General features: G+C 41.4%; 1 protein-coding gene across 15 annotated transcripts in view; it reads right to left on the bottom strand.

Annotated features, from left to right (window-relative positions):
* mmd (disintegrin and metalloproteinase domain-containing protein mind-meld) overlaps window positions 1-19,446 on the bottom strand; it is a 781,430-nt gene that overhangs the window by 241,693 nt on the left and 520,291 nt on the right. For all 15 annotated transcript variants that reach the window (XM_076173443.1, XM_076173455.1, XM_076173452.1 and 12 more), the window contains one exon: window positions 5,307-5,522. In XM_076173443.1, the coding sequence (XP_076029558.1) occupies window positions 5,307-5,522 (216 nt within the window). The remainder of the gene's footprint in view (window positions 1-5,306; window positions 5,523-19,446) is intronic.

Here is a 19,446-nt window from a genome sequence, read left to right as displayed (position 1 = left end):
AGATCATACAATACCATTTTGACCGCCTTTACACGATTTTATTCGTGTGAGGTAAACCCATACTCTATCTGATGAACATATTGAACGTTGCTCTGGGCAGTAGGTGGTGCCCGTCGCTACGCTGATGCACCGCCACTAGTAATTCCCGTCTGCCCGTTGTTGTAACCGTTGGTCAGCAATACTGTTGCTGGTAGTGTGGCAGTTTTGAACAGTAGAGTTCTCAAGAACAAAGAAAAAATATTGACCGTCTTCAGAGCCCACGAGGCCCCAAATTAAGTTATCTTTAACTTTCAACGATTCAGGATAATACATAAAATATCCTACTCGGGAAAGTACACAAAATTTCCGATACCTCCTCGAGGCTTACTCGTAATTGGATAAAGTCATTTTGTCTTGACCTAAATGAAATTTAAGAAGACGAAGAAGACAAAGAAGAAGAATAAGGCGAGGAAGAAGAAGAGGAAGAAGAAGAAAGGAAGAACAAGAGGAAGAAGAAGAAGAAAGGAAGAACATGAGGAAGAAGAAAGGAAGAAGAAAAAGAGGAAGAAGAAGAAGAAGAAGAAAGAAGAAAAAGAGGAAGAAGAAGAAGAGGAAGAAGAAGAAGAGGAAGAAGAAGAAGAAGAAGAAGAAGAAGAAGAAGAAGAAGAAGAAGAAGAAGAAGAAGAAGAAGAAGAAGAAGAAGAAGAAGAAGAAGAAGAAGAAGAAGAAGACGACGACGACGACGACTACTGCTACATTTAATACAAGAGACTGCCACTGAGATCGGCTCAAATTCTTGAAGCCTTGAAAACCGAGCTTTGAAGGCTGCATGAAAAAATGGACCATGCAACTTCAACAAACCTTCAAAGGAAACCCTCGAATAATAGTATTTCTTTTTTAATAGGTAACATTATGTAATAAGAGGTTTGAATCTCTTCTAGAGACTTCCCCTTGATTGATTTAAATCGTCTGGCGTCACTGAGTATGTAACATTAGCGAGAGGATTGATCAGTGTGGTCTCAACTTCTCCAATACAATGACATCCATACTGGAAGGTCGCGCGGTACTCCAGTGGATACAGTATCGAACTCATGGGTAGGTGGTCGTGAGTTCGATTCCCGGGCCCCATTGTGTGGTTCTTGTACTGATTCCCGATAGCCCTGGCCAAGCGTGGAGGCGACCTAAAAATCGGCAAAAAAAAAAAAAAAAAAAAAAATGGTAATCCTACAAAATGACCACCATAGAGAATTCATGCCAGGCATTTAAAAAAAAAACATCCACCTGTATGTGCGGCCCCAGGTGGCTGGCATTCGGTTTACAGACTGGTCCCAAGGTCTCTAATAATGCCAACAAAATTTCTTCCACTTTTTCACCTAAGGAGAGTTGACAACCGGTGACTGCTCCCTCGTACTAGTTTCAGCTGGCGACACAGAAACTGTCTCAAACTAATACAACAGACAAGAGTTCAAAGTTTCTTCCTTTAAGGAGATTTATGGAAGGACTGTTGCCAGTAACTGTGGTGCTGGGAGTTTCTAGTCAGTGAAACTTTAAACAACAATTAATATTATGTCTTTGGCGAGTCTCGGTGGCTACCACGGGGTTAGACCAGATTTGAAAAAAAAGAAAAAAAAGATGGACATGGATGACACAGGTATGCTTCTTTGAAACTTGCATTTTCTTTACAGGATCTTTGAGCACCCAAGGCAATATTTTCTCTTCTCATTCTGCCAAAGAATGGCAGACGCTTTGATTCAGGAAAAAGGTCAGAGTCCTTGGTCATAAGCCTCAATTGATCAAGGCACCCTCAGGTATTAAGCCTACCTATAAACTGTTTGAAAAAGTCAATCTTTAACCGTAAAGAAATATATATACAAAACCCGGTTTCCCTGTCGAAGGGGAAGAGTAAGTTTATAAAGTATAAAGATTCCAAGCGTGCCGACTCCCAGAAGACTCGACAAGAAGCCTCGGGCGCGGCGCTCCGAAATGGATATATGTGTCTCTGGTGCAAAGCCTTCAAGAGCGTCTGATGTGAAGCCTTGGAGCGTGCGTGATGTGAACTGTGGACTCGTACTCGGCTCCCGTACCCTGTCCCATCTCCACCCTCCCGTCCATTCTCGTTGTTGTGCAGCTTCGATGCGGGAGTCTCTCTTCTGTACTTTTACACTCGATAACACTGCGCTCTTCGTTCTTCTTCCACGACCTTGCCTCTCGCTTCTTCTTCTTCTTTTCCCCCTTTTTCTTTCTTTCTCCCTCTTCCAGCATTTAATCTTATTCTCTCTTATCCTCTCTCTCTCTTTCTTGTTCTACCTCTTTTTCTTGCTTTACTTTTTCTATCTATCTCCATTGGCGAGATTAATCTAGGGTCATTTCAAGTTACCCTAGGAGAGAATTCGATTGGAGTTAGATTAAACCTTTGTTGAAGATCATCCAACCTAACCTGACCTAACATTTGCAGATACCAACGATGGATAACTGTTTGGGATGGTTCTGCGAGACGGTCGTCGGAGAGGATCACGTCCCCGCCGGGCTGACACTTGTTCTTCGTACTGGAGGGATAGACAGAAAGACAGACAGACAGAAAGATACACACACACACACACACACACACACACACACACACACACACACACACACACACACACACACACACACACACACACACACACACACACACACACACACACACACACACACACACACACACACACACACACACACACACACACACACACAGCCCAGGGCTGAAATAATTTCAGTATCGCTGCATTTCGAGTCGTTACTCCAACTCTCGTGGGCGGGGAGTTGGAGTGTGTGTGTGCGTGTAAGGTCACAGTATTACCTATAGATCGGTCATACGAGCTCTGAGCTCTCTTCCGGGAGGGAAATAGTTGTCGATCACGAGTCCAGCACGTGGTCCAAAGACCAAGATGAGGTGAATACACACGCACGCACACACACACACACACACACACACACACACACACACACACACACACACACACACACACACACACAACACACAAAACGGCAAAAATGCCAGTCAGTGTCCTGTCGTCATATACTCAATATTTTCTTAGACGTACTAGCATCTCTTCTTTCCAGCGGAAGGGACGGCTTTGATCATAAATTGCTCCGGTTCCGTGAAGAGTATGACTTCGCTCATTGAGATCGTACGTCATAAACTTCTTATTTTGCTTAGAAGTGTGACGCACTATTTTTCTCTTAAGACTTTCCAGAGCATTTGGCACTCTATATGACCGGGCCTTCATTTCGGGCCTTCCACTTTTTTTATTTATTTCTTTTTTTCAGAGCGACACTTCAGGATAACCCGCTTTCCTCGATAGGCTTAAGGTTTAGGTTTAAGTGGGCAAGAACTGGTTTACCAATAGAGTGGTTAACGAATGGAGTAGACTCGGTAATAATGTGAGCACGGAAGCAACTGGTAATCTTATGAAAAGATGAGATAAATTTATGGATAGGGATGAAAGGTAGTAATGGACATCGAACAACCTAGTGTAGGTCTTATGGTCTCTTGCAGACTCCTCCATACTTATGTACTTATGTTCTTACACACACACACACAAACACACACACACACAAACACACACACACACACACACACACACACACACACACACACACACACACACACATCTGTGTGTGTGTGTGTGTGTGTGTGTGTGTGTGTGTGTGTGTGTGCATGTGCAGAAAATCCACCAAGGAAGATAATAAATATATTGATGATCGAGCTCTATCGTCTATTCAGACATCCTCAGGGTACATGAATAGACGAAAGCGCTCGGTCATCAATATATTCATTATTTTCCTTGGTGGTTTTCCTGTCTATTTAGAATGGCAAGTTCATGTGATTTCTCATATATATATATATATATATATATATATATATATATATATATATATATATATATATTATATCATAAGTCCACTACTTAGGGGCTTCCGTGACTTCTCTATGGACCAGAGTTACCCAGCATTCTTTTATGACTGAAAATTAGTCTTGACTCAAGGAGGGGTGCAGATCACTTTTAGATCATGTATCCTTCTCTTTTACTGTTCTCCTCAAATTCCTTCTTTCCAATACTATGACTGCTTCGGTACAGTGTTTTCCAACGATGCAAGTGCCCACTGACCCTGTATATATGAACAGTATATTCTTTCCCTTTCGACTTCTTCGGGAGAGTCTTTTCTATTGGTGCAAGTGTTTATTACCCTGTATATATGAACAGTCTATATCCTCTCTCATTTAACTTCTTTGGTACAGTGTTTTCCAATGATGCAAGTGCCCACTGACCCTGTATATATGAACAGTACATTCTTTCCCTTTAGACTTTTTCGTAAGAGTCTTTCCCATTGGTGGAAGTGCTCATTGTCCCTGTATATATGAAGAGTCTACATCCTTTCTTATTTAACTTCTTAGGGACAGTGTTTCCCAATGATGCAAGTGCCCACTGACCCTGTATATATGAACAGTGTACATCTTTTCTCTTTTCTGTATCTCGCTACTCCCCTACTCACAAGAAGCTGGTACTCTAAAGTTCTTACCCCTCTATATAAGAGTACTTCCGACCTCCTTTCCATATTTCGTCTCCCCCCCCTACCCCCGGAAAGGAAGTTGGCGCTCTTCAATTTCATCATAAAAAATTGTTTCCCCGTCTTTTTCCCATGTCTCGTCACTTTCTTGTTTTCCAGAGAATGTTACTCTCGATTCCCCATTTAAGTTCCTCTTTCTTTCCGTCTTCTTCCACTTCTTTATCTTCCAAGACATTTGAAGCTTCAGGCCCTCTTCACAGTAACAGTTTCAACCGTAGTGGTTTAATTACCATGTAAGTCAATGGAGGCGTTCACACACAACCCCACAGTCTTTCCTTGAGTATGCGGTACCGCCGCGGTTTCCGCGCGGTTCCAAACCGTTAATGTGGACAGGGCCTAATTTATGGCATTGATATTCCTTCCCGTACTCAGTTACCCTTCACTAATTTCCCGAAGTTTGTCTCAATCCTCCACAGAGAAAGTCTCTGTGATTATGTCTTTCCTCGTTCTTCATCTACTTATGAGAGTAGTTGGCAACTCTTCGACTCTTATGGAGAGTCTCCTTCAACCCTGTCATCCCCTTCAACACGGAAAAGAATTTCTCCAGCTCAATGGATGACATCGAAGTTATAAACGGGTCACGATTGCTTACGCTAATGATTTCATTGCAAGCGTTACGCTCATAGATACATATAAATCGTCCATTTTCTACCCAGAACAAAAACCAGTATGTGTGGCACCGTGTCGAAGGTGTGAAAAAGAAATTCTCTACTTACGAATTTCCTGTCGAGGAAGAGCGCAGTCTCGATGAATTTGAGAGAACTTCGAACGTCCCTCACGAACCGATGCCGCGTCTGTTTCCTTTTCCGTCCTCGATTCGGCTTCTTAGAATACTGGTTCTGCCACATCGACCACTCATAGTTCACCTGGTAACCACACTTTTGCCGAATCTGTGTGTTCTTAGCCTCAATCACGAAGTGCGGGTGTTTGGCCTGCAAGGAAGAATATATTAGTAAGTTGATGCGGGATTTCAACATCGAGGATAATCACACAGAGAACCTACAGTCGGAGTGAAAAAAAAAATAAGAGATCTTTAACTTCTATAGTTCAGCTACTAACTGCAGCTCTCTTCAGAAAAGTACCTGAAGAGGGCTGCAGTTAGTACTCGAAGTATGGAAGTTAACGTTCTCCCAAGTTTTTCTTTCATTCCGACTGTAGGTTCTCTGATTTACAAATGTGTTACTACATTTCTCTCTAGTTAACCCATGATAAAAATCGTCGAATGTTAACCAGAAGAACACGGTCTGGAAGTCAGATGAGAGTTCCAAAGACATCTTCAGAATAAAACCGTAGGCAGAGCATCACCAAGTAAATATGGAACAGGAGAATAGCGTTTGCTACGTAGGCAATCTAAATGGAATAAACAGATAATGGTAACTTACACTCACAGTCTAATTTTAACACACACACAGAGTTGATCGCGAGTTTTCAATTTTACACACGCGCGTACACACACACAGAAAGAGAGAGAGAGAGAGAGAGAGAGAGAGAGAGAGAGAGAGAGAGAGAGAGAGAGAGAGAGAGAGAGAGAGAGAGAGAAAGAGAGAGAGAAGGTCATACAGGCAGAAAACATCTCACGAGCTGCTGGCTCGGATGAAGAAAGTGGTGTTTATCTTGGAGCGATGAGTGATGGCAAGATCGTTGCCAATGTGCCCCTTTTGGTTCACTAATCTCTGGCCCGAGCAAGTAATCCGCGAAGGTCTCAAGAAAGAGGAAAGAGGAAACAGAGATGGATTGGGGAACAGAAGGCATGAAAAAAGAGGACAATAACGAATGCTGAATTTGAATGAGAAATCTGCATATTACAATCTTACTGATTTTTACTCCCTTCGGAAGATACCCACTCCCTACTACGTATCTCCACGTTTATGAAGACAACAATCAGCATTTCGAATGGTAAGAGAGAGCTGGAGCCATCTTGCAAGCTTGTATACAACGTTGCACCACCGATACCCTAACTTTAATAGAGGGAGATAGGAGTAGAGAGAAAACTTCTGGTTCTTGCCAGATTATCTCTGACTCTTAGGGAAATGCAAAGATGGTGGGGGCTAAATCCTTATGTTCTCAGTTGCCGTGAGAGTGTAGCGGGCGAAGTCTTGCGCGGTAGGATTTGTTAAAGTCACTCCTTCACATGCGACAAGATTACACACACGCACGCACACACACACACACACACACACACACACACACACACACACACACACACACACACACATACACCATATGTATATTATATATATATATATATGTATATCCCTATGTATTTATCATTTATTCCTTTTTAAAATTATTTGTCATGTATCATGTATATTCTATCTTTGTAAATAATCCATAGTGAACACATATGCAGTTTTATCTATAACCGTAGGCTCTTGACCATGTAATTGTCTACATGTACGTTGCTACCTGTTTCTCTAGCCGATTTCTGTATACTGTATACCTACGATCCATTCAATCTTATTTCCTAGTTGATCCAGAGAATTATAGAGAAATAAAAAAGCGAAAAAGTCTACTACACAATGGGCGTCGTTCCCGTCTTTTCTCTTGTCTTTCTTTTCAAAAATTTCTCTCCCTAAATCTCTTTCTACCCTTTACGTTAAGCTAAGGTTATTTCCTACTAGAGAAAGAAGAAATCCATATTCTTTCCTTTGGTGGGTGACCAGTTAACACTGCTTGCAAGGGTACAAACTTAACCATAAGAACTACAGATCAACGAGGTACCCCGTCGTCTCACTGAATACCCAATGTCCACTACTACTTTAATACACATACATAACCTTCACTCCACGAACGACACCTAATTTTGAAAGCAAATTTATCAAATGTAAGCGCTCAGAATAATTGTAAGCTTACGTTTTGGACAATTCAGATAAAGAAAACCTAAAGACATTACGAAATAAAGCCTAGAAAATATCATATTTAAGAATGAAATAGGCAACTGGTTTACATATAGTGTGTCAACGAATGGAATAGACTTAGTAACCATGTATTGAGCGTTGAAACTATGGTTTATTTTAAGAAAAGGTTAGACAACTTTGTGGACGGGGATGAAAGGTGGTAATGGACATGGAACTGCCTAGTGTAGGTCATATGGTCTCTTCCCGTTTCCTTCATTCTTAAGTTCTTAAGTTCTACACCAAAATAATCCAGTAAACAATTCATATTCTGAAGAAAAGAAAATTCCGATAAGAAAATGATTTGGGCACCTGCATAAGATTAATACCTCCTTATCCACCACACCTCGTTACCCAGCTGCAGGTCACGAATCGAAAAAAAAGAAGAAAGAAAAAAGAAAGAAAGAAAAAAAGAAACAGTACCTTCAATATGATACTCGTAGACCTAAAAATTATCCTCAAGATTTTCTTACAAATATATACAGGGTGCGGCAACATAACTTCCTTTTTTATAATGCGTGGCGATCTGGCTGTAGAAGTAGTAGCGGGGTGGGCGTGGTTTCATTTGACAGGGCCGTTCTGAAAGTTTTCTTGGAAATACAGTCAGTCGCTATCATGCGTTGGAGTAGTGAGGAGCGTGCGTTTGCCGTCGAAGCTTACTTTTCGAATCGTCAGTCTGTTATTGCAACCCAGCGCGCCTTTCGAAATCGTTTCAATGTAGCCCCGAGATGCCCTGTTCCGGACCGGAAATCAATTGTTACATGGGTCACTACGTTCAGGCAAACTGGGAGTACTACACGACGAAGAACTGGAGTACCTCGGCCCATCAGATCACCTGAGAACATTGAGGCAGTGAGAGCTTCAGTCTTGCAATCCCCACGGCGTTCTGCGCGCAAACATGCCTCTGCCCTTGGACTTTCTGATCGTTCAGTGAGGCGAATACTTCACGATGACCTTCATTACCATCCTTACAAGATGGCGATTGTGCAGGAACTCTCCGTACGTGATTTCACTTCACGAAGGAACGCATGTGAGGCACTTCTCGAAAACGTTCCTGAAGACGCTATTGTTTACTTTAGTGATGAAGCACATTTTCATTTGACTGGATGCGTCAACAAACAAAACATGCGCTACTGGGCTGACACCAATCCCCATGAATTGCATGAAAGGCCTTTGCATTCACCTAAAGTCACAGTGTGGTGTGCAATTTCCTCCACTGGAATTGTTAGTCCTTGGTTTTTTGAAGAAAATGAGGTCACAGTGACAGTGAATTCAGACCGGTATGTAAACATGTTGGAGGAATATTTTGTCCACGAATTGAAGAATTGGACCTAGGGGATATTTGGTTTCAACAGGACGGAGCAACGGCTCACACTTCAAGGGCATCGATGGCTGTTTTGAGGGAACATTTTCCGGAGCGCCTCATTTCAATAAGGGGCGATTTGGAGTGGCCAGCCCGTTCCCCCGATTTGTCCCCTTGTGATTTTTATTTGTGGGGATATTTGAAATCCCGTGTTTATGTCAACCGCCCGAGAAGCCTACCAGACTTGAAGGCCAACATCCGAGAAGAAATTGCCAATATACCCGCTGATACGCTGGTGAGGGTCATGGCAATCACCCGAAATCGGTATATGCAGTGTATGGACAATGGGGGACGTCACCTACCTGATATGATTTTCAAAACTGTGTGAAACAAGATTTTAAATATGTACTATAATTATGAAACAAAATCAAAACCTTTCTGATTTATACATCTTGTTTTATTGCCTTTTGGAAAAAGGAAGTTATGTTGCCGCACCCTGTACATTCCCACAATTCACTAAATACACCTTTCAAGACCAGTTTCACGATACGTCAAGTATCCATAAACATAAACCCATAGCCTGAAGTGAATTGCTAGTAAATATAAATAATCTTTCCGGTAAGATGACGGCTTGACATCAAGTTGGGTCTCAGTTCGATTCCCGGGGCGACGGACGGAAAGATTATAAGCCCACAAGTTTTATGACTCATATAAACCAGCACTCAAATAATTAACGTTACCTCTTATCATTTCGATATTCTCTCTTCTTGTTTGTAAATCGTTGATAAATAAACTTTGTAGTACATTTATATTTCCACTTTTTTTCTGTTTTCTCTTGCTGTCTGGTACCAACGACAGATAATTTTCCTTAGATTGTTTGAATGTCTTTTTTTTTCTTGAGTCTGTTGCTTAAGAACACATTTGTTGGCAACTCTGTTTCTGAGTGAACTTGCTTGCATGTGCTACAATGGGTAAGTACTCTGTGTGTACCGGTATGTGTGAATGGTTGATTCCTTGTATATTTTTGAAATATCCACTTCTTCAGTTAAGATTATATTAAAAGACAAAAACAAAACTAAAGGATGTAAAAGTGCTGAACTAGCCTTTATTTTTAAAGATACATTTTAAAGGAAATTGTCCAGTCTATCTATACTTTTTATATGTAGATGGTTTTTCAACCGTAACCCAAGAATCTAACACAACAGATTTTAAGTACATCCCTTCACATCCTCAATCCCGCATTTGCTCTTATTTCAACGTAATTATATACGAAAAGAAAGGAAGGAATGTAAATGATGAGAGTATTGAAGGAAAGACCCATGTGCAAATGGTGCTGAGCAATATATATATATATATATATATATATATATATATATATATATATATATATATATATATATATATATATATTACCATATATACGGGAAAACCATCAAGAAATATAATAAAATGGTGACCGAGCGCTTTCGTCTATTTAGACATCTTAAGGTACATCCTGAAGATGTCTAAATAGACGAAAGGTCTCGGTCACCATTTTATTTTCTTGGTGGTTTTTCCGCATATTTAGAATCACGAGTGCATGTGATTTCTCATGCATATATATATATATATATATATATATATATATATATGTGTGTGTATGTGTGTGTGTGTGTATATATTATATAAATATATATATATTGCGCGACGCCTCTTTTTTGTGCACTTATTTGCCAACGCCCATATCTGCTGTGCTCCAGTTTTACTCTATTGCAGTTAAAAGAGGGTCTGATGAAGTACTGAGTCCTATTCAGGCATGTGTAGTAGTAGACCTACCTACGTGTGTGGTCACTACTCTGCCCTTTCCGTGTATCTCTCTTCTGTGCTCTTGTGAACTGCGATACGGTAACCATAAGAACACTTAGTGACGGAAGGTCTCATAAGAGAGTAAAGACTAACAATAGGTGACATATCTTTAGTAGAAAGACTTCAAAAAGACCTGAAGGGTCAGACAACGACCAGTAGAGACGTGAAGCAGCAAAATCATAAGACCATAAGAATGAAGGAGACTGCAAGAGATCATAAGGCCTACACTAGGCAGTTCCATGTCCATTACCACCTATCATCCCGATCCGTGTAGTTATCTAACCTTCTCTTAAAACAAAAGATAATTTCGGCGCTCACTGCATGGTTACTAAGTCTATTCAATTCGTTAACCTCTCAATTGGTAAATCCGTTCTTGCCTATTTCCTTCTTAAATCTAAATCTGTCCAATTTAAATCGATTACTGTCTTTCTTGCCTTGTCTGGATTACCCTTGTTAAAGCCATTGACCCACTTGAACACTTCTAATAGATCACACCGCACCCTACGCCATAGGAGACGCGACCTTGAAAAACAAGATCTCAGGAAACAAGAGCAAGAGGAAATTTCGAAATTTTGGATCTTCAGAACCAAAAGACTTTTTTTTTTTTTTTTTCACAGGATCCACGTAATCTGTTTCTTTCAGCCCCAGCGATATTAATCAGTAGCAAAACAAATTCCGGGACGAAAGAATAAAAATCTCAATAAGTCATTTGAAATAGAAAAAAAATATATATATACTTGTCAAATTGCATTCTAATGCCATGTGTTCTTATGCAGATGATGAGCAGCTTTCCCTGTACAAGGAGTAAGAGGAAGCTCAAAATGAATAGATAAATAAAATAAATAAATAAGTAAATAAATAAATAAATAAAGATAAATAAATAAGTAGAATGAATTAATAAATAAATGAATAAATAAATAAATAAAAAATCCATACGAGGTGAAACTTCAGCAAACGGACATCAAGAGACGAAGAGCTGAAGATGAGAGTCTTCAAGAAATCGAGTTTGCGAGAGTAACGGTCTCAAGCCTTCAAGAGTTGGGTCTTTGAAAGACGAAAGCCTGCGAGATTAGACCCTCAGAAACGAAGATTCAAGAAGAGTTTCATAAAACGAGGCTTCAAGTAACGAAGCCTCGCGAGACGGAAGTTTCGAGTGTTCATTCCTCCGAAGACGAAACCTGAAGAACTAAGATTCAAGAAATGTTTTGGAGTCTGAAACTTCCAGAAACCAGACTTCAGGAGGCGCGTGCCCCATAGACTGGTTAACGAATGGAATAGACTTAGTACCTATGCAGTAACTGCTGAAACAATTGGTTGTTTTAAGAGATGGTTAGATGAGTGTATGGAGAGGGATGATAGGTAGTAAGGGACATGGAACTGCCGAGTGTAGCCCTTATGGTCTCTCTCAGTCTCCTTCATGTTCATGTTTTTTATGAAAACGAGGATCGGAAGGAGAAAAGATTTTCGTAAGACGAAGTCCCGAAAAAAAACAACTAGCGAGTTTCTAGAAACGAGGTTTCAAGAGCCCGAGGAACGAAAATGAGAGAAGGAGTCTTGTGAGCTCGGGAGACTCACAAGACGAAACCGAAAGAAATGGTCTTACGAGGCAGCGTCTCATAAGAAAGGCGATGCCTCCGCTGATGAAGTCAGCGTCGGAGATGGAAGAGGGGCACTTCAGACACACACCATGGAGGAAAGAAAGTCCGAAACATCTTGTATGACTTCGTTCGCTCCTATGAATAAAGATCGACGACGGGGTTTAGTAAATATGTTATCGTACGTTAACTATACTCAAGGGAACAAACACATACAGATATAGGCAAACAAACAAACAAGTACGTATGTACACACACACACACACGCACACATACACACATACACGCACACACACACACACACACACACACACACACACACACGCACACACACACACACACTTTTTTGGCTGACTGCTTCGTTGTCCATGAACTTCCTTCCTTCGACAAGCAAGGTCATTTCTTTTGTGCTAGATGCAATGTTTTTGGGGAAAGCAGCTCCACGAAGCGTGCAAAGCTACTACGAAGGTACAATTTTGGGCAAAAGTGGAAACCAATGAAACCAATGAAACTGAATTTCTTAGATCTAAGATTTTTGAGATTAATTTTCAAGACAGAGACAGTGAAACACGTTAACGCGCACACGTACACACACACACACACACACACACACAAACACACACACATACACACACACACACACACACACACACACACACGGAAATGCAGGCAAATGAATATTATATAATATATACACGTGCAACGGTACTCATATGTATTGATACATATAACTCATATACATAAGTGTACACACACACACACACACACACACACACACACACACACACACACACGTACATATATATATATGCATATATATACATATATATCTTTGTGCAAAAAAGAATGCACACATATATACAGAATGTGTATACGTTTGTAGTTACATTCAATATATGCATGAATATATTTGAATAGGATCTATACAGCTTTTATAAAAACAGTGACTTGCTCTGATTTTGTAAAGTTTCATGGATGGCAAGAAATGAAACTGATCATATCTGCGCTGAAACAGATGTCGTATTATATATTGCCTCAAGCCAGTGTAGTCACCTCTATCATACTGATGCTAGCATTGAAACGAGACACTGGCTAAGTACGCTTCTGACGCCCATTAATGGAGGAGGATGTTGGAAAATCGTGAAATTAATAAGAATGAATGAATGAATGAAGGAGACTGCAAGAGACCATAAGGCCTACACTAGGCAGCTCCGTATCCATCACCACCTGTCATCCCCGTCCATAAAGTTGTCTAATCGTTTCTCAAAGTAACTGATAGTTTCAGCGCTTACTACATGGTCACTAAGTTTATTCCATTTGTCGACCACCCTATTAGGAAACCAATTCTTGCCTATTTCCTTTTTAAATCTAAAATTTTCCAGTTTATAACCATTGCTGCGAGTCATGCCCTATTGTTTTAATATGATGACCTTGTTTGCATCACCTTTGTTAAAGCCTTTGATCCACTTGAACACCTCTATTAGGTCACCCCGCACTCTGCGGGGTGATCTAGTCACACTAAGCTTACGACCTGTTTCCGACCACCTTCGACCGAAAATCAAGCGATCGGTCGGCGACCCAAAACCTATGCAAGGAATTTAAATAGAAAAAGTTGATGTGGTTGATCAGATGAAAATCTATGTACTGGGGACTATTCAATGGGTGTTGTAACATATCTATCTATCTATCGCTCTATCTAGTTATCTATCTTATTACCGACTACCAGCGACTTCCAAAGACTACCTGCAACTGGCCGGGCGACCACCTGATCGCCGATGAGCTTGGTGTGTGGGCTGTAATGAAGCTCATGTTGTCTATGCAGAAGTTGCTCTTTCCTTCACAAATTGGAAAAAAAATTATTTAAAGAAGGAAATAGGCAAGAACTGGTTTACCTATACAGTGGTTAGCGAATGGAATAGACTTAGTAACCATCTAGTGAGCGCTGAAACTATCGATTGTTTTCAGAGAAGATTAGATAACTTTATGAATAGGGATGATAGGTGGCAAGAGACATGGAACTGCCTAGTATAGGCCTTATGGTCTCTTGCAGCCTCCTCTATTCTCATGTTTTTATTGTTCTACGAAGAAGAGATTTAAGAATGGGAATTTGGTTGAAGTTAAAGGTAATTAGTCTTATTTTTCAAACAATTCTACGTGGCTCTGGTCCGTATGGGTGACACTGAAATCCCCAAAACGTTAACTGTATAAAGCCTATACAGTCAATACGAGGCACAACATTAATCACAGAAATAAATTTTAATTTCATATTACTACTAATAAGCAATAGCGAGCATGGCAGTGAAGATGATCGTACTATTAATGATTTCGATAAAGATTATGATAATAATGATAATACTTGATATAGTACAAAGTTAACTGTGGTATCCGAAAGCGTTTTCTATGTGAAGAGATGAGAGACGAGGAGGGGGGGGGAGGGGGCGCTCGATGAGAGGGTGAGGGGAGGGAGGGAGGGGCGGGTAGGGTGGGTTGGTTATCCAATCAAGGATGTTTGAGTTAAAGGAAATATCCAGTTAGTTGATGAAAAACAAACAATGATACAACCAGCCAACGAGAGAGCTAAGTGACATATCCGGGAGACAGTAAAGCAGTTGGCAGGAGCAGAGAGGAAGACAGATGCGAGGTGAGGACAAGAGAGAGCAGGGAGTAATGGACCCAAATTGGACAAATCTATGTTTAAGATGGAAACAGGCAAGAACTCGTTTGTCAGTAGAGTGGTCAACGGGTGGAACGGGTGGAACGGGTGGACTTAGTAGCCATGTAGCGAGAGTGGATGATAAGTGGTAATGGAGATGGATCTGTCTAGTGTAGCGTAGGCCTTATGGTCTCTTGCAGTCTTCTCCATTCTTAACGGAGGGAGGGGTGGGGTGGGTTGGTGAGGAGGGGGAGAAGAGAGGAAATGAGAGGAAATGAAACGAGGGAGAGGAGATGAGAGGAGAGAGGAGGAAAGAGAAGAATGGACAGGGGACAGGAGAGGGATATGAAGGATTGAGGAAGTGGGAAGATATAAAAGATTACAAAACCCGATTACATTGACACCCACCCGACGCGTGATGTAATAATATCTAGTTTGTATCATCGGCCCTTCTTTTCTCTTCTTTCTTTCATCGTTTTTGTGGGCTCTCCATTTGTCACACGAAGAAAATGAGAAGAGGGAGACGAGGAGGAGGAACCAAGAGAGAGGGAGGAGGAGTGGAGGAGGAGTGAGGGAGGAGTCGAGGAGGAGATGGTGGAGGATGGGAGGAGGAGGGGAAGGGAGAGGGGAAGGAGGAGGAGTGGAGGAGGAGTGAGGGAGGAGTCGAGGAGGAGATGGTGGAGGATGGGAGGAGGAGGGGAAGGGAGAGGGGAAGGGAGAGGGTAAGGAAGAGGGGAAGGAGGAGAGGAGTGGGGAGGAGGATGAAAAGGAAGAAAAGAAGAGGAAAAAAGAGGAAGGAAGAAGAAAATAAGGAAAAGGAGGAAAAGACGGAGAAGAAATAAAACGGAGAGGAGAACTGGGAAGAGGACGAGGAGGACGAGGAGGAAGAGGAGACGAGGAGAAGTAGGAGGTATGAAGAAGAGTTACGAGAAAGATTAATCTATTCATTCATTCATTCATTCATTCATTCATTCATTTGTTTATATACTTTTGTTCCACATCAATAAATGGTGCAGCTATTCCTCTCTTTCTTCCTCCTCCTTGTAATCCTACTATTCTTCTTCGTCCCTTTCCTTCTCCTTTTTCTTCTTCTCCCTCTCTTCCTCCTCCTCTTTCTCCCTCCGTCTTGTAATCCTACTATTCTTCTTCGTCCCTTTCCTTCTCCTTTTTCTTCTTCTCCCTCTCTTCCTCCTCCTCTTTCTCCCTCCGTCTTGTCTTCCTTTTCTTCCTCCTCAGTCACCATCCCTGACAGCATCAAAACTTGAACGACAACACATCGGTTTAGCCGTCGTCCAGTTTGTTAAAGTAATACAATTACAGAACAAATCGCTAGTAACAGCGATATAATTCAAATAATCAAGTTCGGTCGTCGCGAGCTTTGAACTCGCGTCCCTCGAAGTCCCAAGCGTTACCCTTCAGCCACTCAGATCATATCGGGTTTCGAGACTTTTGACGATCTGAGTGGCAAAGTGATAACGCTTATGGCTCACGCTCGTAGGGACCCGAGTTCAAGGTTTGCGATGGCCGGGCCTGATTGGTTGTTATATAAGTTACACTGTTCCTGCTACCACCATGTGATTTTGCTCATCGGTGGATTGAATCCACAGATATGGAAGACTACGGGGGTTCAAGAACGCCCTTGAACGTCAAGCAAGCTTGGCTCCTCACGTAGAGAATAGGAGAGCCTAAGGAAACCAGAAGGAAATACGTGAATCACTTCACAACACTGAAATGCTAAGCAGGGACGTCAAATAATGTCTCGGAAAGGAGACACCTTTATGGTCCTTGTGTGACCTCGAATTTTGAGTAGTACTTTGATATAGAACAGGAAAAAATAAAGAGAAAATATAGAGAACTGCGAAAGGCAACAAGAGCCAGTGCCACTGGTTAAACAAAAAACAAACAAACAAATAAATAAATAAATAAATAAATAGAGGAAAAGAAGAAGCAGGGGGTATTTTGTGTAATGATGAAGAAATGACGCGGGAAGAGGGTAATAAAGAAGATAAACAGAGGGAAATTAAAGAAAAAAAAATAAAAATGAAGTGTGAACTTCGCAATGTGAATCTGATGAGAAGAGCACGAGAATGAGTAATGGAAAAGAGAGGAGGATTAAAAGAAAATAAAGAGGAGACAAATATGTAGAAAATGAAGGAGAAACATAAACAGGAGAGAGAATATAGGAAAGGAAAGAATAAGAAGGAAAGACGAAGAAAATGAGGTAGGAGAGCGTAGGTAATGTGTAGGACAGGAAAGTAAAATAAACTGAAGAAAAGGGAAGAACATAATTTTAGAAAGAGAAGATGAAGGAAGAAGTATAGAAGGTGATGGAGAAGGTAGAAGAGGATATGTAAAGGAAGGTGGAGAAAGAGGACAAAAGGGAAGATCAAGGAGGACAAAAAGGAGGAAGTATAGAAGGTGATGGAGAAGGTAGAAGAGGATATGTAAAAGAGGGTGGAGAAAGGGGACAAAGCGGAAGATCAAGAAGGACAAAAAGGAGGATTACGTTGAGAATAAAGAGTAGGACGAGGAGGAAGACAAAGAGGAGAGAAGAAGCAGGAATAGGAGTAAGAAATGGAAGAAGAGCAGAAGGAAGAGCAAAAATATGATAAAAAAAGAGTAAGAGGAGAAAGAAGAATAAGAGGAGAAGAGAGAAGAAGAAACGACAGGAGTAGGAGATGGAAGGAGAGCAGTAGGAGGAAAAGGAGTAACATACGGAAAGAATATGAAGAGAGAAAAGAATACGAAGAGGATAAATAAGAAAAAGCGGAAACAAAGGAAGAGGAAAAAGAGGAAGACAATGAGGAAGTGAACAAGTAAAAATACTCGTACAAGGAAGAAGAGGGGTAGGAGGAATAAGACGAGTTGGAAGAGGAGGAGAAGGAGAAGGGGTGAGGAGTAGGATGAAGAGGAGGAAAGAAGGAATGATAAAAGAGTAGAAGAAAGAGGAGGAGAAGGAGAAGGGGTGAGGAGAAGGATGAAGAGGAGGAGAGAAGGAATGAAAAAAGAGTAGAAGAAAGAGAAGGAGAAGGGGTGAGGAGTAGAATGAAGAGGAGGAAAGAAGGAATGAAAAAAGAGTAGAAGAAAGAGGAGGAGGAGAAGGAGAAGGGTGAGGGGTAGAACGAAGAGGAGGAAAGATGGGATGAAAAATAATAGAAAGAGGAGGTGAAGGATGAGTAGGTGGAGGAAAGTGAAGCTGGTGGAGACGGGAGCAGAGTGTGTGTGTGTGTAAAGGAGAGGTGTTCTAAAATTAGAAGCAGTAAAACTTCGACTCTGTTTAGTTTTGAACTCAGAAGAAAGAAGAGGCAGTGGAAGAAGGAGGAGAGGGAGGAGGAGGAGGAGGAGGTGGGAGAGGAGGAGAAGGAGGAAAAAAACAGAGAAAGAGGAAGAGGAAAAGGGGGAAGAAGAGGAAGATCAGGAAGAAGAGGGGGAGAGAATGAGAAGGGGAAGAGGGGGGGGGGGACGGGAAGAAACAAGGAATATGGAAGGGTTCAGATGCAAGGTGGGTAATAGTTAAGAGGAATACAAATATGCTCGCGTTGACGAAGAAGTTCTGTGAGTCACAGGCTACTTCAGTATCAGATCCAAGAACAAAGTGGACAAATACCTTATTACACTACCTGATGAACCTTTATAAAGATAATCGCCATAAAGGCCTTGTCCTCACATAGTGTTCATCTCGATAGAGTAGTCGGTAACTGCCACTTTCATAATGACGAACCTCCTATGTCTAGCTGTACAGCGTACTGCAGGACAGCCTCCAACACGGAGCCAGACCAGATCACCCACCTGAAGGAAATTCGTTGTGCTGGCAAAGGCAGTGGACCATAATAGCTTTGAGAAAGAACCTCTAGACCAGGGAATCTCAACCAGGGGTTTAATTTACCCCTTGGAGTTAAAAAATTGTATGTTTATATGAAAAGTGGTAAATAATTGATCATACGTACATACATATACCAAGGCTTTTTCCCCCTTCCAAGGGAGGTAGCCACAAAAGGAAAGGCATAAAAACACTCCCACCCATTTCATCCCTAAATACACTCCACACCCCTCCCACCCTTCCTCTCATCTGAGCACCTCTTGGATGACGGGTCATCCCTGAACCCTGCCCACCGCCCTGGGTCAGAAGCAGTGTCGCAAGACACAGTACATCCACAGCAAGGCCGCTTCATTTAATCGGCGACCCCCCCTCTCCGTCCCCCTTTGCATATAAGGAGAGGACGGGGAGAAATAATTGATGATTCATTTATATCTTTATATATATATATATATCTATATCTATATATATATATCTATATATATATATATATATATATATATATATATATATATATATATATATATATATATATGGAGGTGCGTAAGACAGAATGAGTGGAAGGGTGGTGAGGTAAACACCAGGAACCGTTGGAGTTTTATTGCTAACGTTTCGTTCTGAAAGGACTTCCTCAGAGTGTACACAAGCAAATGATTGACAGCTTGGATATTCCCAGCTTACCCCGTTCCTCCCCGTTCGTCTTGGCTCCTCATACACCTCCGTTCGGCATCACAAAGAACCAACCTGGC

The sequence above is a fragment of the Oratosquilla oratoria genome, chromosome 34 (assembly GCF_046742065.1).
Source record: "Oratosquilla oratoria isolate Oo_2021 chromosome 34, ASM4674206v1, whole genome shotgun sequence".
Classification (NCBI taxonomy): Eukaryota; Metazoa; Arthropoda; class Malacostraca; order Stomatopoda; family Squillidae; genus Oratosquilla; species Oratosquilla oratoria.
Note: the sequence above shows the minus strand (reverse complement) of the source record. Positions and strands in the feature narration are given on the sequence as shown.